Source organism: Bos taurus, chromosome 27 (assembly GCF_002263795.3).
Source record: "Bos taurus isolate L1 Dominette 01449 registration number 42190680 breed Hereford chromosome 27, ARS-UCD2.0, whole genome shotgun sequence".
Taxonomy (NCBI): domain Eukaryota; kingdom Metazoa; phylum Chordata; class Mammalia; order Artiodactyla; family Bovidae; genus Bos; species Bos taurus.
In genome coordinates this window covers 22,784,241-22,808,208 of record NC_037354.1, presented here as the reverse complement: position 1 = coordinate 22,808,208, position 23,968 = coordinate 22,784,241, and the positions used below count along the sequence as shown (strand labels likewise).

At 35.9% G+C, this 23,968-nt stretch overlaps 1 protein-coding gene across 1 annotated transcript in view; it reads right to left on the bottom strand.

Moving 5' to 3' along the window:
- The window catches only part of SGCZ (sarcoglycan zeta), a 178,249-nt gene extending 165,739 nt beyond the window's left edge, over positions 1 to 12,510 (bottom strand). The window contains exon 1 of the mRNA XM_059882313.1: positions 12,415 to 12,510. Coding sequence (XP_059738296.1) covers positions 12,415 to 12,510 — 96 coding nt within the window. The remainder of the gene's footprint in view (positions 1 to 12,414) is intronic.
- Between the last annotated feature and the right edge of the window lie 11,458 nt (positions 12,511 to 23,968).

Here is a 23,968-nt window from a genome sequence, read left to right as displayed (position 1 = left end):
ATACATAGTTCCTAGGCCTGACCTCTAAGGACAACGAACTACAAAATAAAAAGTATTGTGCTTCCCTTTTTTTTTCAAGGTTTGCTGTCTCATGACTTCACATCTTTTCCAGGGGAAGAAGTAAGCGTAGGGCAAGTGTTCCTCTATGTGCGTGTGTTTTGGTGGAGAACAAGACGGGACACTGTACGTAACTGGTTTGTTTGTTCATAAAAACAACTGAATTTGAAGTAATGAAAGAATCTTCATGCCCTTGGAAAGCTTCTGCAGCGTGTGAGAGAGAACACCAGTGAGAAGACAATAGCATCATTTTTGGAAACAATATATGGTAAGTAGTACTCCTTTTAGAGCCTTTCCACACTTTTTTTTAAATCCCAAACTACTGCATTTCTAGAACCAAGCTCACCTACACTTATATATTTAACAACATCGAACTGTGTCCTAGCTTAATGAGGATTTCCTACTGTGGCATTTTTTGTCTTATTTTTAACAAGGTTAATTGTGTTCAAATTATCCATATGCTTTCTTCTGTGGATCTAGATCAGCATGCCAAACACAGAAATAGAAATATAGATTTCCTGAATAATACATAACAACTTATTTTGAAGAATATTATGAATTGTTTTTAAAAATATTTTATCTTGGTAATGAAAGATACTTTTTTTCTTATTTGGACTATAAGACACATTTTAATCAGTTTAATGTATCTTCTGATAGCTCAAATGTTTTGCTTTTCCTTTCAAATAAAAATTTTCAGTGGTCAAATCAGACTGTCTATAGAGCTACCTAATAAATATTCTTTCTTTAAATCTGGAATAACTTTTACATTTATGAGTTGTTTAAAAGCAATGAGTCAGAATGGAGAATTTAGGTTTGAGTCATAGTATTAAGATTTTTCTTTGCACAATTTGAGACAGCTAAATTTCCATTTGCAAATGAAGACAATATCTCTTCCTATTTAGCACTGTGAACTAAGTAAGTTAATATGTATAAATATGTTTTGTGAACTGCAAAATTTAATGCTCAGGATTACTAAACATCATTCAGTACATGGATGGGCAGTTTCAGTGTTTTCATTAGTGGACAAATGGTTGAGGGACATGTAAACTATGGATGGAGGTTCCTGACATTGTACAGGAGATAGGAATCAAGACCATCCCCAAGAAAAAGAAATGCAAAAAAGCAAAATGGCTGTCTGAGGAGGACTTACAAATAGCTGTGAAAAGGAGGACTTACAAATAGCTGTGAAAAGAAGGGAAGTCAAAAGCAAAGGAGAAAAGGAAAGATACACTCATTTGAATACAGAGATCAAAAAAATAGCAAGGAGAGGTACGAAAGCCTTCCTCAGTGATCAATGCAAAGAAATAGAGGAAAACAACAGAATGGGAAAGACTAGAGATCTCTTCAAGAAAATTAATGATACCAAGGGAACATTTCATGCAAAGATGGGCTCAATAAAGGACATAAATGGTAGGGACCTAACAGAAGCAGAAGATATTAAGAAGAGGTGGCAAGAATACACAGAAGAACTATACAAAAAAGATCTTCATGACCCAGATAATCACGATGGTGTGATCACTCACCTAGAGCCAGACATCCTAGAATGTGAAGTCAAGTGGGCCTTAGGAAGCATCACTATGAACAAAGCTAATGGAAGTGATGGAATTCCAGTTGAGCTGTTTCAAATCCTGGATGATGATGCTGTGAAAGTGCTGTACTCTATGCCAGCAAATTTGGAAAACTCAGCAGTGGCCACAGGACTGGAAAAGGTCAGTTTTCATTCCTATCCCAAAGAAAGGCAATGCCAAAGAATGCTCAAACTACCGCACAATTGCACTCATCTCACATGCTAGTAGAGTAATGCCTAAAATTCTCTAAGCCAGGTTTCAGCAATACGTGAACCGTGAACTTCCAGATGTTCAAGCTGGTTTTAGAAAAGGCAGAGGAACCAGAGATCAAATTGCCAACATCTGCTGGATCATAGAAAAAGCAAGAGAGTTCCAGAAAGACATCTATTTCTGCTTTATTGACTATGCCAAAGCCTTTGACTGTGTGGATCACAATAAACTGTGAAAAATTCTGAAAGAGATGGGAATATCAGACCACCTGACCTGTCTCTTGAGGCCTGTATGCAGTTCAGGAAGCAAGAGTTAGAACTGGACATGGAACAACAGACTGGTTTTAAATAGGAAAAGGAGTACGTCAAGGCTGTATATTGTCACCCTGCTTATTTAACTTATATGCAGAGTACAAAATGAGAAATGCTGGGCTGGAAGAAGCACAATCTGGAATCAAGATTGCTGGCAGACATATCAATAACCTCAGATATGCAGATGACGCTCCCTTATGGCAGAAAGTAAAGAACAACTATAGAGCCTCTTGATGAAAGTGAAAGAGGAGAGTGAAAAAGTTGGCTTAAAGCTCAACATTCAGAAAACTAAGACTATGGCATATGGTCCCATCACTTCATGGCAAATAGATGGGGAAACAGTGGAAACAGTGGCTGACTTTATTTTTCTGGGCTCCAAAATCACTGCAGATGGTGATTGCAGCCATGAATTTAAAAGGCGCTTGCTCCTTGGAAGGAAAGTTATGACCAACCTAGACAGCATATTAAAAAGCAGAGATATTACTTTCCCAACAAAGGTCTGTCTAGTCAAGGCTATGGTTTTTCCAGCGGTCATGTATGGATGTGAAAGTTGGACTATAAAGAAAGCTGAGCACAAAGAATTGATGCTTTTGAACTGTGGTGTTGGAGAAGACTCCTGAGAGTCCTTTGGACTGCAAGGAGATCCAACCAGTCAATCCTAAAGGAAATCAGTCCTGAATATTCATTGGAAAGACTGATGTTGAAGCTGAAACTCCAATACTTTGGCCACCTGATGCAAAGAGCTGACTCATTTGAAAAGACCCTGATGCTGGGAAAGATTGAGGGCAGGAGGAGAAGAGGACGACAGAGGATGAGATGGTTGGATGGGATCACCGACTCAATGGCCATGGGTTTGGGTGGACTCCAGGAGTTGTTGATGGACAAGGAGGCCTGTCGTGCTGCCGTTCATGGGGTCACAAAGAGTCGGACACGACTGAGTGACTGAACTGAACTGAATTGAACTGAGGGACATGTATGAACCACTTAAAAATGTATATATTTATTTTTATCCTTATATTCAGATATTTTCCTCAGGTTTTTTTTGGATTTTACAAAGATGTCTGAATTTACAAACATTAAAAAGCACTTAGTTGCACAAATGCGTTACCTTTTCTGTATTCACTACTAGTGTTCCTTAACAAGCATGTAATGTAATCTTGATAAAGAGGCTCAGATGAATTATTTGTAGATATTTGGTAAATATAACAGAAAAGGTTTAAGTTTATCAAAACTGAGGAAAGGAAATTGGTACAACCACTGTGGGGAATAGTTTGGAGATACTTTAAAAAACTAAAAATAGAGCTACCATATGATCCAGCAATCCTACTCCTGGGCATGTATCTGGAGGAAATCATAATTTGAAAGGATATATACTCCCCAGTGTTCATTGCAGCACTATTAAAAATAGCCAGGACATGGAAGCAAACTAAATGGCCGTCAACAGAGGAATGGATCAAGAAGATGTACATGTGCACATGTGCACACACACACATGTATAATGGAATATTACTTAGTCATAAAAAGAATGAAAGAGTGTCATTTGGAGCAACATGGATTAACTTAGAGGTTGTCATACTGAAGGAAGGAAGTCAGACAGAGAAAGCCAAATATCACATGATATTGCTTATATGTGGAATTTTAAAAAATGGTACAGAGGAATCTATTTACAAAACAGAGATTGAGTCACAGACATAAAAAACAAGCTTAAGGGTACCAAGGGGGAAATGGGGAGGGGGATAATTTGGGAGATAGGGACTGACATATACACACTATTATATATAAAATAGATAACTAATAAGAACCTACTGTACAGCACAGGAAGTTCTGTTCATACCCTGTAATGACCTGTGTGGGATTAAAATCCAAAAAAAGAGTGGATATATGTCTATGCATAACTAACTCACTTTGCTGTTCACTTGAAACTAACACAACTTTATAAATCAACTATACTTCAATTGAAAAAAAAAACCGAGGAACTTAAAGTCCTATTATTTCTAGTGTTGTCAGACTGTAAATATTTACAGCAATTATTTATTTAGAATAGCAGGTCTACAATGTCCTGAAACATCTGTAGAAGAAACTTTTACAAAACCTAGGTGGCTAGAACAAGAAGCAGTGACTTGAGATGTGAATTCTGGCTCACTTTTGAGTCCTCAGACCTTGAACATCTCATTTAAATTCTCTAAGTCTTGAGGTAAAGTATCTGCAAAATGGGAATCAAGTTATCTGCTCTGATAACTTCACAAGGTTGTTGCTTTGACATTTATATATCTTTACATGGAATTCACTGAATATATGAATTAAGAGAAATAATAAATATTACATTATAAATATCTTAAAATATGGGGGGAAAAAACATTGATTTCTGAACAAGCTAATAACAAGATGGATTTTCAGACTTTATGTTAATTGACCCATCAGAAAAGGTTCTGCAATCTATCAACCTCTTTCCTTTCAGGATACCATACTCTTTGGGGTTTCTTCCTACCTCACCAGTCTCCCCTTCTTAGTCTGTGATTGGTTCTTACACTTCTTTCTAAACTCTTCAATATTGGGGTAAAGGATTATAGTGAACATAGACAGAATATCCAATATTCTATCCACACTCACTAATACTCTTGTTTGATCTCATGTATTTAAATTAGATAATAATAGCTATGGATATTAATATTGATATTAAAATGTCTCTAATTTGAGTCTCTAAGTTATACCTCAACATGCAATACACACTCAGATATCTTGCTAACTTGAATTACCTGCTCTTCTAGTAGGCAAAATTAATAGCTCCAAAATTGTGCTCAAAATCTTCACCCACTCCCTGCTTTGCCCCACACTGGCTAATAGTGACTACTCAGAACAAAAAACCTTGATATTATACTAGGATCTCTCTTATTCTTACATCCCATTTGCAATGTGTTAGCAAATCCCTGGAGAAGGAAATGGCAACCCACTCCAGTACTCTTGCCTGGAGTCCCATGGACGGAGGAGCCTGGTAGGCTACATATAGTTCATGGGGTCGCGAAGAGTCAGACACGACTGAGTGACTTCACTTTCACTTTCACTCTCATGCACTGGAGAAGGAAATGGCAACCCACTCCAGTGTTCTTGCCTGGAGAATCCCAGGGATGGGGAAGGCTGTCTATGGGGTCGCACAGAGTCAGACACAACTGAAGCTACTTAGCAGAAGCAGCAGCATTCCTCATGTTAGATTCTTTGGTAAACGCTTTACCTCTTATCTCTCCTAACAATAACCACAATACTCTATCTAGTCTCTAAAAATATTAGGGGCTATTATAAACTTTATTTTGCAGATGACAAAAGAAAGACCCAAAGAGGTTAAATAAGGTAACTAGTCTCAACTACTGAGTAACAGAGACAGAATTTGAAGCCAGGAACTGGACTTCAGAAATCTACTCTATGCTGAATGTTAGCTGTATTAAAATCCATTATCTGTCTGAACAGCCACAAAAAATGATTTGAAATATAATAGAAATGAAAAAAAAAATCAAGAAAATGGCCAACTGACATTCACAACACCAAAAGGCACAGCTTTTGTCCACAAGCACAAAGACACAGGGAAGAAGTAATGGAAAATTCATCCCCATACGCAATATGAACCATAAAGTGATTGATAAGGAACTTGTAATGCTTATATGAAAAAGAATGTTAAAGAATGTTTCTGAGCAACACAAAGTAAGTTCTCAAAAAAAAAAAAAAAATTCAGGAGAGAAGCCATATTCTTAGACAGAAAAATCTCAGAACTATAAAGACGTCAATTTTATCAAATTCAATGTAGCCATAATTAAGTTTCCAACTGGAATTTTTATGAAACTTGACAGCTGATTAATAAATTCTTTTGGAAGAGAAAATGCACACTAGTCAAAAGGTTTTGAAAAAGAGCAATAATGCAGAACTTGCTGTAACAATTCCTTAAAGTTACAGTTTACTTTTAATTGAACTGTATCGATAGAACAGGTAGAGGGACCAGAAGTAAATCTATGCACATTTAGTAATGTAGTATATCAGGAAAGGTGTATTTAATCAGTGATATTAAAAAATGGAGTATTCAAATTATGGTATTGGGGACTATTGGTCATGAAGGATATGAGCATAGGAAGGAAAGAAGGCAGGGAGGGAGAGAGAGAGAAAGAGAAAGGAGAACAGAGAGAGAAAGGAAAAGAGAAAATAAAAGGAAAGGAAGGAAAGAGTGATGGAGGAAGGATCCTACCTAATAGGATACATCAAAATAGAAAAGTCTCAAAAACACTCTCACTACCAAACAAATAAAATGATAATTATTTCTTTTAAAAATAAAATTTTATTGGAACAGCCAATAATTTATTCATACAAATGTATGCTACAAACATGAAAAAGTGAAAACCAAGGAAAGAAAGATTACTTCACAGCAGCATATAGTATGCCTCCCTGAGCTATTTTCACCTATATCCCAGAAGAAATGAAGGAATGATGATATATTCTGAAAATATAAAGAAAAGTTTAATCCAAATCAACTAATTTGGATAGAGGAAAGAAGGTGGTAGAGTAGACAGTACTGGGGAAAAAAAAAAAAAAACAAAAAAACAACCAGACTGAATATGTCATTGGAAAAAAAAACAACCAGACTGAATATGTCATTGGAAGACATCTACAGAGGCAGAAAGGGCCACCAAGTCCCATTGAACTAGTATAGTCCAAATCTGGTTGATACAAGCATGAACTCAGTTTGGCTGCCCCTTCCCATCAGCAATGTCTCCAGGGAAACAAAGCTGCTAGACAGTAATTCTCTACCTCATATGTGGTAGAGGCTCATTAGGGATAATGCGAACTAGGTAAGGAAAGTGCTGTCAGTTCTAGTATTTAAAACTTTTGATTTTAATAAAACCAGAGCTCAAAGACAATAAAATATTTAAAAGACTATATGGACCTAAGGCAAATTCTGACAACACCCTTGTAAATAAAATACACGAATTATATAGAGCAAAGGCAACATTAATATGGAGAAAAATAAACTAATGGCATAGAAGAAAGACTCTAGATAATAACTTCCTTCTATCAGAGAAAACATACAAAGTTTAAAATAGAGAAATTATGATAGCTGCAGAGGATTAAAAAGATCATAAGAATTATTGCTTTCTCTGAAGACCTCAACAAATGGAACTGAATGATATTGAGTGATATAATATGGAAAAGGTCCCTGAAATGAAAGAAGTGAAATGGCAAAAATGTATCAGGCATCCAGGCAGAACATGCCTGGCATCAACAGGAGAAAAATACCAGGCTTTCCTGAGACTTTTAATAGCAATATCCGGTGCTAGAATTTTGTAGAGCAATGAAGTAACAGGAAAAGAAGAGAGGAACCATTAATAATATTCCAGAAAAGAATAAAGACAACAGAAGCCTTTCACGGGAAATATTTCAAGGAATAGCAAACAAACAAACAAAACTAATTAACAATGAAATACAAGTAAGGAAGAATGATTTGAATAGTAAAATCAGTCCTGGATAATCCATAATAAAAGAAGGACTGGTGGTGAGACTGACAGCCATCTGTATGTAAAATTAAGACCAAAGTGCCAAGGCAATTAAACTAGCAGAACAGAATGTAAATATTATGAACTCTGACAAAGTTAAGTATGTAATTATTAAAAAAAAACCTGAAAATGAATAGGGGTGAAGACAAATTGGAGGAAAGCTAATCACCTCAAAACGCACAGCAGGGAGTTAATGAACACGGTCTGAAATTAAAACATGGGGCTAATGCATCCAGCTTCTTAATGGTATTCATCTTTTATTCTTAACTATAAAGGTAAGTTTAGAAAAAAACCTTTCTCATGGTGAAAAAATATTTAAGGTCAGCAGTTCTTTCCAATTTGTTTCTGTTTGCTGCTGCTGCTGCTAAGTCGCTTCAGTCGTGTCCGACTCTGTGCAGCCCCATAGACGGCAGCCCACCAGGCTCCCCCGTCCCTGGGATTCTCCAGGCAAGAACACTGGAGTGGGTTGCCATTTCATTCTCCAATGCATGAAAGGGAAAAGTGAAAGTGAAGTTGCTCAGTCGTGTCTGACTCTTCGCAACCCCATGGTCTGCAGCCTACCAGGCTCCTCTGTCCATGGGATTTTCCAGGCAAGAGTACTGGAGTGGGGTGCCATTGCCTTCTCTATTGTTTCTGTTTAGTTATGTATAATATACTAATAATAAATAGCAAGTATATGTCTCTCAATATATTGATCTTTTCATTTGTGCAAATCTATACATAACTGTCGTGATATTCACCAAATGTTAATTGTTTTTTTTTTTTTTTTTCTTGAGTGTAAAGACTTTGGGACAATTTGTGTATGTGTTTTAACTTGAATTTACACGAGAGTAAAATAAATCCCATCTGCATTAAACATCTGAATGTGAAATAACAGTGATAAAAATGCTAATAACAAAAAGATTATAGAAGCTTACAGGTATCTATTTGTATGCATTGGTTTTGCAAGGGAGAAAGGAACCTGAATAGAGATTTTCCAGGGCAGCTGAGGAATACAGGGTCAAGAGATTATCATGCTGTGTAAGCAGGAGAGAGGTTTGTTGAACTTGCCTGGCCCCATGGCTTTGTGTCTGAACTCTCTAAAGAACTGAACACAGGAGGTGAAAACCTGATTGCAACCAAGAACCCAGTTAGCATCAGAGCTTCGAAGCCAAATGAAATGACTGGAAGTAAAGGAAAGGTAGAACCTTGCTCATAGATCTGCTATTGCAGGAATCCTGAAAAATGCAAATTTGTTTGCTTTGCTATGGAGTTACTGGAATTGGAATTAACTGGTAGTTGTCCCCGACACAATTATCAGCCTGTCATGCACGATGCTGGGGTGGGGGGCAGTGGTGAGGTACCAGCTTAAGTGAGGATCCTTAAATAGGAAAACAAAACAAAACAACAACAACAACCCCAAAAAACTAAGAGAGGTGTTCAGCTATAATCAAATGAAGTTATTGTTGCTGTTGTTCAGTCATTAAGTCGTGTCTAACTCCATGAATTGCAGCACGCCAGGCTTCTCTGTCCATCACTATCTCCCCAAGTTTGTTCAAACAATGAAGTTGGACAATATTTAAAATTGCCCTAGAGAACTCATGATGCAATGTTTTTACAGTAGGAACTAGTGAAATGTAGATAGTTTAACCATCTCAGTACTCTGAATTTCTGAAATCTTGAGAAACATTTAAATTACATTAAAAAGCTGGTGATACAAGTTTTAAATTCCTGATAATTTAAATATTTAACCTAATGTTAGACTGCATGCATTAAAGTCCCATTCAGAATATTATATATAAGGTCAAATTCCATATTCTTTGAATATTTTGTACCCAAAGATAACTATACACTTAACTTCACAAATGTTGAGTACCTACTCTATGAAAATAATGTTAATTTTGAAGATGCATTGAATTCTAAGATATTTTAAACATACAACATGCTTTTCTGTGTGTGCTGATATGATCAACCACTTTAAAAGGTTGTTTTCTTAAAAGCATGAAGAAGAGAGTAAACTTCACTGGGTAATAACAGAACTTCAAACGTCTATAGCATTTTGGTGGTGAGCACAGGGCCTGTGAGCTTGTAGGGTAGAAACAGCCCATGATTTATTAAGTTAGGAGGTTAGGTGCTTATGTCTACGGGCAACTGCACTTTCTGACCAATAGAAATGTACTATCTTTCTACAGGATTAAATAACTACATAACTAGAAAATAAATTTCAGAGTGCAATACTGGCTAAATATAGAGAAGGCAAGCCATTGGCATTAGCGCAGGAAAGCACACACACAATCAAAACACACACACACACAAATCAAAATTGCAGGAAAAAAACTTGCACAAATCAAAATTGTAATATACTTCTATTTTTCTATTAATTGAATTTTCATAATTACATTTTGAATTGATTAGATTTTCTTATCTTACCTACAGGAACTTATCTTACCTACCTACACTTTATCACAAAAACATTTGAATATATAAAAATGTGTAGAAAGATTGAAATGTACAGTGGAATTTAAAAAATGATGTAAAATCTCATCTCTACAATTATTACTGAGTATTTTGTGTTCTTTTTTAACCTAAGATTTAGGCATTTTGATCAGTTTCTACCAAACTCATATTATTCATGAGAAAAATGAAGGCTCGGGAACTTTGTGGCCAACTTTTTAAAACAGTGCAATAACTTGACGGCAGAGAAAAAACAACTGCATGTGTTCAGGGTAAGAGAGTCTTAATGTGGAGCTTGCTTATAAAAGATACATTTTTCTCCTTAGTTTAAATATTTATTTTTGTGGCATATGGGTAGAGACATTTTCAAGGAGTAAATGAGTCTCTTTTTTGTTCTCAAACCAGACCTCCAGTCTGCCTGCTGATGGAACATGCTTCCTCCTGCCTGGGCGGTACCACACTTCACAGGTACTGAGAGGCAAAGGATAACTAGAGGAGAAGCGCCAGGACTGGGGATGGGAAAGGGAGCATACAGATTCCAATCAATATGGTGGGTTTTAGAAATGCTTGTGAATTTTCCCAGGGATAAAGGTTTGAAAGCCCATCTGTCACTACCTCACATTTAAATACTATCACAGTAAATTCCTTCTTATTTGGTCCACAGATGGAGTGAACATACCTCGCAGGTTCTTAGGAGAATCCTTGTGTACACCTGTTGCTATACTCTCAAAAATGTTCCTACTAAGAAGGTAAATTTTATGATCCTCCTGCCGACAGGGACCTTGACAATCCTTCTCTAAACTGTACTCTAAAGAAGATACTCCAAAATGATCTAAAATGGCTTTGAAAATAAATCTTTTTTTTTTTTTTTTTTTGTGGTGAGGAGGGCGGTCATCCCTGGATTTATCAATAGGATATATTTTCAAAGAAGTTCCTGCCTATGATGACTCTCACCTTTGTCCTATGTTAAGTACTATTTTTATTTTCATGTATGAGTTTGCATTTCTTCAAATATGAAATTATTTAATAGTGCCAAACACAAGAAGGAATCAGAAAATAACTGAGTGGTGATGACTTCCAATCAAAGGGAAGATGCTAATATGTGTTAGCATGCTATTTTTTCAGTTTTCATAAAAATAAAAAAGAACAATACCAAACTTTTAAATCTAGTTGGTTTTGCTTGTTTATTTCTGTAAGGTCAGGTGTGCATACGGATCTACTGTGTTATTTATTCTCTGACCAAAATCTAGAAAATAATTTTAATAAAAAATTTCCAATACCCAGAGTAGCAGTCACTATAGTATATATAATACATTAGGAAGCATTGCGGCTTACACATAACAAAATAAAAGTTAAATGTAATATAATTATCCTATTTAGAGTTTTTATAGAAAAGAATCCTTTGTTCTGTGTTCACTTTGATATTTAAGGGAAAAAATAGCCTTGAAGCAAATTATAAAATTTTGGCTTACTGTGCAACTCATTTGCTAATATATTATATTAAAAATATTCAAACATTATTCTAGTCTAAAATAGACTTTGATATTTATGAAATAAGGTTAATAATCTTTCCATATTTAACAATCTTTCTAATTATTATGTTTTATTAAATTAATTTCCACACATACACACTTGTCCCAGGGGAGTGCCTGTTACACTTGAAAGAGTCTAGTGAGATTTTGATGTACCAAAGATACTACCTTCTGAGAAATAACACACTTCAGCCAAAATAAGCAACATTAAGCTATAATGTTTTGATTTGTACCATGCTGCCAGGTGATAAAATACACATAGCACACACACATACATTCACATTTGAAAGAGTAAATATTCTTACTGGTTTTAAATAATGTAGATCCAGAAATAAATTCAATTTCTGTACTAAGACTTTTTGTCACCTCTTTTAAAAAAATGCATGGCCATTAAAGCTGAAAAGATGTATAATATATTGAATTAGAACCATTTATTCAAGCCAAGGTTCTTGCAAAAATTACTCAAAATATGTTAAATGCCCCTTTTGGAATGAATATAACTGGATTTTTAATGTCAGAGGGGCATATTTTATAGACTAACAAAAGCAACACTGCAGTTTAATTCAAAAATGCTCTCTAATTTGTCAGTTTGAAACTAACCTTCTCCACGGGTTTTTCAATTGTTTCATTGTTTTGATTTCTTCACATAAGTCTTAGCATAGAGTAACTAAATGCATACTAAAGAGATAAGGGGTTTTTGTCTTCCTATTTTCAAGCTAAAACATAACCTGTAAATTATCTTTTACAGTAAGCCAAAGCCAGTATCACATACCTTTCGGGAATGAATTTCTTTCACATACAATGGAAGTAGAAACTCAGATATACCTTCAAGTCGGATTCCCTTCTTGGTGACTCTCAGATTTCCCATACCATCCTACAAGCAATGAAATATAGTTCACTTTTAGGTTAACTGGAGAAGGAATAACTGGCCATAATTTTCTTAGGCCTAAATTGAGAAAACAGTAAGCTCAAATCTGTGATGATTTAAGGAAAATTAGAGGCTGAATCTGCTTAATGAATGATTGCAGCAGTTGGCATGCATGTAGTGGGCTCTGTATAAAATGAACAGGAAAAGAGGAGGATAAAGGACCTGGTAGCTTCTTTCCAGTCTAACAGAGACTAGGACTCATCTGTGAATAAATCCTATACTTTCTTCATGCACCAACACTTTTAATTATTTATTAGGCATAATTATACTTGCTTCCTGATTATTAAAAACAACTCTTTGTTTGCAGAGAGATCTAATGATATTTTACATGACAGTTATACACATATTTCTACTATAAATGCTCACATTTGTACAAGCAGTTAATGATGGACTAGTGTATGTAAGCATGGTGTCCCAGTATTTTAATCATGGGTAATGCTTATGTCCTTTTCTTTAGAAAATAATACTCCATGAGTATTATAAAACAGGGCACAGATAATATTTATGAGACAAAAAATAAAAATAGTAAGAACAGAGTAGTGATAGGAATCAAAGAAAGGAGATTTCACGTCTGGTTGGAGAGTACACCACTTCTCGTGGAGGAGACTGACTGTGATAAAAGACCTTATATATGGCAAAACCAATACAATATTGTAAAGTTAAAAAAAAAAAAAAGAATATGGAGTTTCTACAAGAGATGTCCCTAGAGGGAGGAACGAACTGACCATTCTGGGCACAATCAGGAAATAGTATTCCACCCAACCTGGCTAATGGAATATCATGAGTGAAAACAATTAGGAGCACGTTTTGAGGTCAGAGAAAGGAAAGCCATGAGCGTAGAGCTAAGGAATCTGTATGTATTGACACAACAGCCTCCAAGAGAAGGAACATAAAAAGTTCTTGAATAGCTCAATGGTTTGAAATGATCAGAGTTACACGTTAAGGAAAATCCGGTAGAAGTACTATGTGGAGCTATCTGACAGAGTGTCAGCGATAATGCACAACTCTGTAATAAGAGAGAGGAGTGTGGTGGAAGAGCAACTTTCAAGAGCTGGTGACTAGTTTTTTCTTGAGATACTGAAAAGGGGGCCATTTACCACTGACCCAAGGATTCACAACTATGACTATATAAGGACAAATAGTGAGTTTTACAATTGGAATAGGGAAATCTGTAAGTTCAATGGTAAAATAAGTTCAGCTTTGAACTTTCTAACTATACTTCCAGAAGTATCACAAAAAATTTCAGAATTTTATTCATCAACCAACACATCTGTAGAAAGCAGGCTGGGAAGCGACAGTTGCTTTGGTCTTGCTTGACTTTATCATGATGGGAGAACAAGTTCTATGTGGGAAAAAAAAGTATATAAAAACAAAGGAGAAACTCCTAGATAATGAGTAGGTCTGTAGGTTGGAAAGATGTATTCTATACATTCTGGGAGGCTGGGATTAGCAGAAGAGGAAAGGCAAGAGATTCAGTAGTCCTAGCCTCTACCCTCTGCTTTGACCTCAAAAGAAAGCCAGTGAATTAGTAGAACAATGCATAGCATTTTGAATAAGAAATGAAGGCCCTTTTTCTTTAACTCAGACAAAGAAAAACATTAAGAAGAGAAATGGAAATATTCTGAGGTGGAGAGATGTCAGTCTTCTCACGGAAGGAGAAAATAATTGATTCTGGTTGAACTGAACTTTGGATCAGAGGAATTCACTTCTTGAGCTTGAACTTTTTATTAGCTTGAACTTCAAGCTGACACTGAAAATGCCTAATAGGGAAATGAACTAATTTTTTTTAACATGAAAATTTCAAGCATCACTGAAGACAAATTCTGATGAGAAAACAGGCATACTTTTTTACTCTGAGACAGAACTAATTTATACCAGTTTTATAACATCCTCTTTCCCCTTTGAAACTAAAGTGTCTGATATAGATATTAGTTACAGGTCATTCATTCACTGACTCTTAAGAGTTTTGCAATAGTATGCAACAGAAACATGCAGGATTAACAGTGATAGAGTTTCAAAATTGAGGATTTATTAACAGGAATGGCAAAAAGTCATAGGAATGTAGTGTCCTAAAGTAACAGAATAATGTCCCTCAAGTGGCTATTATTTTTCTTATTAAGTAGAGACACGTAAAAGCCAGAAAAATAGTATTAGGTTGCAAAAATAGCACAGAATAAAGAATATCAACAGGTGACAAATTAATGATCAAGTTCAATAGGGGATAAAAAATACAAGAAATGCTAAGACAGGTTTGTCATCAGATTAGACACTCAGGTTTTGAAATCTTGAAGGTGAGAACATTTCCAGTCATGATAAGGTCTGGAGGACACAGGAGCTACAGAAGTAGACTAGAGACAGAACTCTTTCAGTACTAAAATAGTACTACATATAAAGTGACAAGTGGCCTTCAAACATTGTTTTGTTTCAGAGGGGTTTTCTTGAGTTAATCGCACACAGTGGCTGTCCAGGTATGTTCTCAAACGCCTACTTGAAAGAAGTGTTCTGAAGTGCTTCTACAAAGTCGCTTTGCAAATGTTTAAGGCAACCGCTAGAGTATTTCAATACGCCAGCAAATTTAGAAAGCTCAGCCATGGGCACAGGACTGGAAAAGGTCAGTTTTCATCCCCATCCAAAAGAAAGGCAATGCCAAAGAATGCTCAAACTACCCCACAATTGCACTCATTTCACACGCTAGCAAAATAATGCTCAAAAACTCCAAGCCAGGCTTCAAGAGTACGTGAACTGTGAACTTCCAGATGCTCAAGCTGGATTTAGAAAAGGCAGAGGAACCAGAGATTAAATTTCCAACATCCACTGGATCATTGCAAAAGGAAGAGAGTTCCAGAAAAATATTTACCTCTGCTTTATTGACTATGCCAAAGCCTTTGACTGTGTGGACCACAACAAACTCTGGAAAATTCTTAAAGAGATGGGAATACCTGACCACTTGACCTCCCTTTGAGAAATCTGTATGAAGGTCAGGAAGCAACAGTTAGAACTGGACATGGAAGAACAGACTGGTTCCAAATAGGGAAAGGAGTACATCAAGGCTGTATATTGTTACCCTGCTTATTTGACATATATACAGAGTACATCGTGAGAAATGCTGGGATGGATGAAGCACAAGCTGGAATCAAGATTGCCGGGAGAAATATCAATAACCTCAGATATGCAGATGACACCACCCTTATGGCAGAAAGCGAAGAATTGAAGAGCCTCTTGATGAAAGTGAAAGAGGAGAGTGAAAAAGTTGGCTTAAAGTGCAAAATTCAAAAGACTGAGATCATGGCAAATAGATATGGAAACGGTGGAAACAGTGATAGATTTTTTTGGGCTCCCAAATCACTGCAGATGGTGACTACAGCCATGAGATTAAAAGACGCTTGCTCCTTGGAAGAAAAGTTATGATGAACCTAGATAGCATATTCAAAAGCAGAGAGATTACTTTGCCAAAAAGGTCCATCTGGTCAAAGCTATGGTTTTTCCAGTAGTCGTGAATGGATGTAAGAGTTGGACTATAATGAAAGCTGAGGCCAAAAGGATCGATGCTTTTGAACTGTTGTGTTGGAGAAGACTCTTGAGAGTCCCTTGGACTGCAAGGAGATCCAACCAGTCCATCCTATAGGAAATCAGCCCTGAATATTCATTGGAAGGATTGATGCGGAAGCTGAAACTCCAGTACTTTGGCCACTGATGCAAAGAAATGACTCATTTAAAAAGACCCTGATGCTGGGAAAGATTGAAGGTAGGAGGAGACGGGGACGACAGAGGATGAGATGGCTGGATGGCATCACCGACTCAATGGACATGAGTTTGAGTAAGTGCTGGGAGTTGGTGACGGACAGGGAAGCCTGGTGTGCTGCAGTCCATGGGGTTGCAAAGAGTCGGACACAACTGAGTGACTGAACTGAACTGAGACTATCTCAGGGCAATAGAAACAAATTCTATCATGAATATAATTCACAGTTCAATAGAAATAAAAAATGTTTTCATAAGATGTTTAAAAAGAAAAGAACTGGATATCCATATTAAGGGTGATATTATTTATATTATATACATATTTAATTTGGGGAAGTTTTGAATCTTAAGATCAGTGTTATCTTTCTATATAACACACAATTCGGGGGAACATAGATATATATTTTATTTAAATTAGATGACATGGAATTTCCCTGGGTAAATGTAGAACTGTTACCATAGTTTAGTGTTGTGAATCTAACCTTGCTCCTTTATGTTCATGAGTCCTTTTTCTGTAAGTTTCTCTATATTATTTACATGTAGCTATAAAATACATGGAACTGTATAATATATATTCACTGTATAATTAACCTGATGTTCACATTCACACACCACGTCCGCCAATAAATTATGAAATGATGTAGGAAACGAGTTGCCAGTCCAGGTTCGATGCACGATGCTGGATGCTTGGGGCTGGTGCACTGGGACGGCCCAGAGGGATGGTATGGGGAGGGAGGAGGGAGGAGGGTTCGGGATGGGGAACACATGTATACCTGTGGCGGATTCATTTTGATATTTGGCAAAACTAATACAATTATGTAAAGTTTGAAAATAAAATAAAATTAGAAAAAAAATTATGAAATGATGAAATAATCTGGTTTCTCTTATTTAAGAGAGTTGTAAAAGTGAATTTCTTCCTACTGTCAGTATAGCTTCTTGATTCACTGTATTCCTGGTCCCTTCCAATCTAAAGGGAGAAAATAATTTCTGGATTTGCTATTAAGATTGACATTGCCAAAACACGAGAAAATAACAGAATCTAATGCACCTATAATACAGGCCCCAACCTTGGCTGTGCTATCTTCATCCTGTGCAAGCTTGAGCAATTTAGCTCACCGTTTTGCATGTTAATTTTTGTTATATGTAAAAGAAATAATATTTAGCTATGAGTTTATAGCAAGGATGACATGAGGATGTAAACTGATTAAAATCATGCTTATCTTTTGAGTTCTTCTGTATATATGTAAAAGTACTCAAAAGTCTTAACCATTATTACATTTTATTTGAAATTTTAACTCACATTATTATAAAAATTCATATCATTTACTTTCAAGGGATTATGTTTGAACTTCAGCATACATTAAATACATTAATTATCATCATTATAGTTATAATCTATAGTAGAAGAGCTTGGATTTGAAACGTGACTACTATTTACTAACTGTTGACTTTGGCATATTCTTTATCTAAACCTAAATCATTTTCTGTAAGAATCAGGAAACAATAGTTTTACTTACATGAATGTCGTAGTAATTTAACAAGATAATATGCAAATGCATTGTTCCTGGATCTAGCATATTCTTGATAGTTATTCTCTGTAGTTTATTTAAATTAATACTCTGATAATAAATATAATTAATCTCTTCAACCTACTTTTTTTGTCTACCTCTCCCATTTCTTCCTTTCTATTCCCAAGGGCAATCATCTTCAACCTGGTAATTGCCTTCATACTTACACTGTTTGGAGTGTAAACTTAACATTGTTTACACTGTTATTTTATTGAATTACTCCTTACATTATCTAAACCCTTGGATTATAGATTTATGCCATTCCTTTTAAATATTTAATGTGTTTTCTAAATAAACCATTATAAACATTATCACTTTTGTGTTAAGGAATAATATAAAAAAATCATCTCTCCTACTGAATCTTTTTTATTTTTTTAATTGGTAGAAAATTGCTTTACAATTTTTTATTGGCTTCTGCTGTACAACAATACAATTCAGTCTCTATATATATATATTCCTTCCCTTCCTCTTCTCCCTCTCCTTATCCCATCCCACCCCTGTAGGTGATCACAGGGCACCAGGTTGGCTCCCTGTTTTATTTAGCAACTTCCCACTCAGATCAGATCAGATCAGTCACTCAGCCGTGTCCGACTCTTTGCGACCCCATGAATCGCAGCATGCCAGGCCTCCCTGTCCAACACCAACTCCCAGAGTTCACCCAGACTCACGTCCATTGAGTCAGTGATACCATCCAGCCATCTCATCCTCTGGCGTCCCCTTCTCCTCCTGCCCCCAATCCCTCCCAGCATCAGAGTCTTTTCCAATGAGTCATCTCTTCGCATGAGGTGGCCAAAGTACTGGAGTTTCAGCTTTAGCATCATTCCTTCCAAAGAAATCCCAGGGCTCATCTCCTTCAGAATGGACTGGTTAGATATCCTCGCAGTCCAAGGGACTCTCAAGAGTTTTCTCCAACACCACAGTTCAAAAGCATCAATTCTTCGGCACTCAGCCTCCTTCACAGTCCAACTCTCACATCCATACATGACCACAGGAAAAACCATAGCCCTGACTAGACGGACCTTTGTTGGCAAAGTAATGTCTCTGCTTTTGAATATGCTATCTAGGTTGGTCATAACTTTCCTTCCAAGGAGTAAGCATCTTTTAATTTCATGGCTGCAGTCACCATCTGCAGTGATTTTGGAGCCCCCAAAAATAAAGTCTGACACTGTTTCCACTGTTTCCCCATCTATTTCCCATGAAGTGATGGGACTGGATGCCATGATCTTTGTTTTCTGAATGTTGAGCTTTAAGCCAACTTTTTCACTCTCCACTTTCACTTTCATCAAGAGGCTTTTGAGTTCCTCTTCACTTTCTGCCATAAGGGTGGTGTCATCTGCATATCTGAGGTTATTGACATTTCTCCTGGCAATCTTGATTCCAGCTTGTGTTTCTTCCAGTCCAGCGTTTTTCATGATGTACTCTGCATATAAGTTAAATAAACAGGGTGACAATATACAGCCTTGACATACGCCTTTTCCTATTTGGAACCAGTCTGTTGTTCCATGTCTAGTTCTAACTGTTGCTTCCTGACCTGCATACAAATTTCTCAAGAGGCAGGTCAGGTGGTTTGGTATTCCCATCTCTTCAGAATTTCCCACACTTTCTTGTGATCCACACAGTCAATGGCTTTGGCATAGTCAATAAAGCAGAAATAGATGTTTTTCTGGAACTCTCTTGCTTTTTCCATGATCCAGCGGATGTTGGAAATTTGATCTCTGGTTCCTCTGCCTTTTATAAAACCAGCTTGAACATCAGAAAGTTCACACTTCACATATTGCTGAAGCCTGGCTTGGAGAATTTTGAGCATTACTTTACTAGCATGTGAGATGAGTGCAATTGTGCGGTAGTTTGAGCATTCTTTGGCATTGCCTTTCTTTGGGATTGGAATGAAAACGGACCTTTTCCAGGCCTGTGACCACTGCTGAGTTTTCCAAATTTGCTGGCATATTGAGTGCAGCACTTTCACAGCATCATCTTTCAGGATTTGGAATAGCTCAAATGGAATTCCATCACCTCCACTAGCTTTGTTCCTAGTAACTGTCTGTTTTACAATGATAGTGTATATACGTCAATGCTCAACTTTCTCAGTTTGCCCCACCCCCACCTTTCCCTGATGTGTCCACAAGTCAGTTCTCTACTAGGTTCATCAGGACCATTTTTCTAGATTCCATATTGATGCATTTATATACGATACTTGTTTTTCCCTTTCTGACTTCACTCTCTTTTAAGTGGCTCTAGATTCATTCACCTCATTACAACTGACTCAAATTAGTTCCTCTTTACAGCTGAGTAATATTTCACTGTATAGTTACACCACCACGTCTTTATCCATTTACCTGTCAATGACATCTAAGTTGTTTCCACGTCCTGACTATTATAAATATTGCTGCAATGAACACTGGTGCATGTGTCTTTTAAAGGAGTGGTGTTCTCAACGTATATGCCCAGTAGTGGGGTTGCTGGGTCATGTGGTAGATTTATTCCTAGTTGTTTTTTTTAAGGACTCTTCATATTGTTTTCCACAGTGGCTGTATCAGTTATCAGCTTCCAGTTTTCAATGGTGCAGGAAGGTTCCATTTTCTCCACACTTTCTCCAGCATTTATTGTTTGTAGACTTTTTGATGATGGCCATGCAGACTGGTATAAGGCAATACCTCATTTCTCCTGCTGTATCTTAAGCTTCTTCTTTTGAGTGATTTTCAAGACCCTTGGAGTGTCTCATGTAATTCTTTGTTTTTCAGATTGTTCTTTTCTCATCATCATCCACTCATTACCTCCACTAATCTATAAAGCTAATATTTTTCAAAAAGTTCTGTTTTGTCATTAAATTTCTTTTTTAAAAACTGGGTTACAAAGAACATAAAATATTATACTGATATTAGCTTCATGTGTGCAACATGTTTCAATATTTTTATGCATTATAAAATGATCACCATGATAAGACCAGTTGCCATCCGGTCACCATGCAAAATTGTTATAATATTATTGACTATCTTCCTTATGTCACAGCTCAGTAACTTATTTTATATCTGAAAGTCTACAGTTGCAGCATTATTTATGCTATTCAAGATATGGAAACACCTAAGTGCTCACTGTGAGATGAATGGATAAGGAAATTGTATCTCTCTCTCTCTTGCTCTCTCTCTCTTCCCCCACCACACACACACTGAAATATTACTCAGCCATTTAAATTTCCTGAATCAAATATTTTGTTTGAACCGATCTTCTTAATACTCTTACCCATCATTCAAGGCTAGTACTATTTGCGTTTAGAGACTGCAAAGCCATATTTATTACAATTTTCACACACTTGATTTTTTGGAAAAGGTAAAGGATGCTTTATTCAGAAGTATTTTTTTTGGAGTTTATTATAAGAGACTGTCTGTGAAATAAATCATAGATATGAATGTTAACAAAGAGAATATTAATAGCCATGTTATGTTGAATTTAAAATCCACAATCATAACTTTGCAATCGTCTGACAATAATTCACTCTGTCCTATCTCACACAGAGTTTTTAAGACCCTTGACTGTCTGGTATTAGAAGGTGTCCTTAGATGGTGGCCATTCTCAGAATCTGAATTACTCTTAACAGGCATGTAATTGTCAAAGAAATGAGTGTGTTTACATGGAACGGAGAAAAGTTTTTTAAAATGATATGATCATTAAATAACACAGAAAATCTGGTATCTGATTAATTATTTATATTAAAAATCTTTTCAAAGAAAGGTGAAAGAATCCAGGAGACAATTACATATAGATTTTAAACATTTTTTTGGATAAGTTAAAAAATAAATATCTTGCAAATTACTAGCATCATGAATTTCAAAAATGTGATTAGGAAGGAAGATAAATACATATTTATATGGATTTGAGTATCTAATGATATTCCTTCTGTATTTCAACTTGCACTAGGAAATAACCTTTAAGGCAAATTAGAGACAAATTGGAGCTCAGTATGGTGGGTATTTGTGAGACTTTGGGAATTAAATATCTTAAATAAAGAAATATATGGAGAAATGGAGGTATTAGATTGCTAAAATATAATTACAAATTACTTTTAAAGGTCTTTTTGTTATTTATTCTTTCTTGCACACTAAAGGAATAAAAAATATCTATTTAATTTCCAACTGTTATTTAAAGGTGAGAAAATTCTCTTTAAAGTATCTAAGGATTTTCTTTTTCTTACCTGTTTTATGATATTATTTATAATTTATAATGAACTATTTTTCCCCAAGCATAAGAGGAAGAAGAAATAAAACATAAGTTTGTAGGTTGCTTTATATGTGTGTTTTTACTATGCTGTTTGCTGTAGTCCTGTATTTTATTTTCATTATAATTGGACTTCCTTATTCCTGCATATTATTAGAAAATAAACTCTACATAATAAAGATTGATAGACTTAGAAAACTGATTTCTCATTCAGCTTATATAGAAACATCTTTAGAGATTATTTTTAATAATACAACTTTTGTTATCTGGAGCACTATTTATTCCTTTAGTTCTTAGCCACTTATTGTTTCATAATTTATACTTTACCAATTGTCAGAGCTGTAAAAATGTTTTAAATATATGATATATTAAATAAAATAAATACTGTACTTTGTATCTCTTATTTGGTGTTCTTTTAACTATGTGAGTGGTTTTTTAAAAAGCATAATAAAATAAAATGCAATTTGTCTTCCCAGTTTTTTTCTACTTATAATACAATTCCTTGACAAGTAAGTCCTTCTTTTTCTAACAATCCACATATCACTAGTCTCATTGAACATATGTCAATAACAACAAAATCATCAGAGCTAATATATACTGGATAAAAATAAAATCCCAAACAAATGTGGCATATATGATCACAGCTATACAGTTAATGGAGAAAGAATGGATGCCGCTGCTGCTAAGTCACTTCAGTCGTGTCCGACTCTGTACAACCCCATTAGACGGCAGCCCACCAGGCTCCCCTGTCCCTGGGATTCCCCAGGCAAGAACACTGGAGTGGGTTGCCATTCCTTCCCCAATGCATGAAAGTGAAAAGTGAAAGTGAAGTCGCTCAGTCATGTCCAACTCTTAGCGACCCCATGGATGGCAGCCTACCAGGCTCCTCCGCCCATGGGATTTTCCAGGCAAGAGTACTGAAGTGGGGTGCCATTTTATGTTTGATAAATTCAATGAGCCTATATATAAGGGGACCAGCAATATATATTATATATATGTATATACACATATATATGCACACATATACATATAAACAGCTAATTAAAATAAAGGAGAAATAGATCATAGTTATTCAATCCAATAAGAATGTTAGAACATTAAGTTATTTTATTTTTAATATTCTTGAAAAATGTTTTCTTACAGGACATCTTTTGGAATCACAATCAGGAAAAAAAAAAATATTGGTGTGGTTTGGTCTAATGATCTAAATTTAACCATATGATACAACCTTAAACGTTCACGGAAGCAGTGGCATTGTGCCACTTTAACATGAAGTTAAGGTTACATTCTGAGGATGCTGGAGAAGGAAATGGTGACTCACTCCAATATTCTTGCCTGGAGAATCCCATGGAAAGCGGAGCCTGGAGGGGTACAGTCCATGGGTGGCAAAGAGTCGGACACGACAGAATGACTAATAACACTGAGGATGTGCAAGAGACAGAGACTTGTTCTGAAGAGCACTGTAGGAAAGCCAAGCATGCTATCAAAAACAAATCATATTTCTTGGTGTAGAGACAATGGCAAAGAACCTCAGGCATTTGACTCATGAAAAATAATAAATAAAAAATTAATAATAACAATGTGTACCTTGAAGACTGCCATCTGTATGGGTGACTGAAAAAGAAATCCATATTTTCGTCTGTGTAACAAAAGTAAAAAGCCTCAAGCTTCACTATTAGTGTGTCTGTCTTTCCCAAACATGTTTAATAGTATATCAGAATTATAGTAAACTCAGTGGAAAAAGAGCTCAGTTTTCAAATAAATTTAGAAAACCACTGCAAGATATGTTCCCACTCAGAGATTCATAATGCATATTAGCATTCTCAACATTCTGAGAAGTCTAGAAGAGAGAAATACTTTACTTTGTCTAATACAAACTT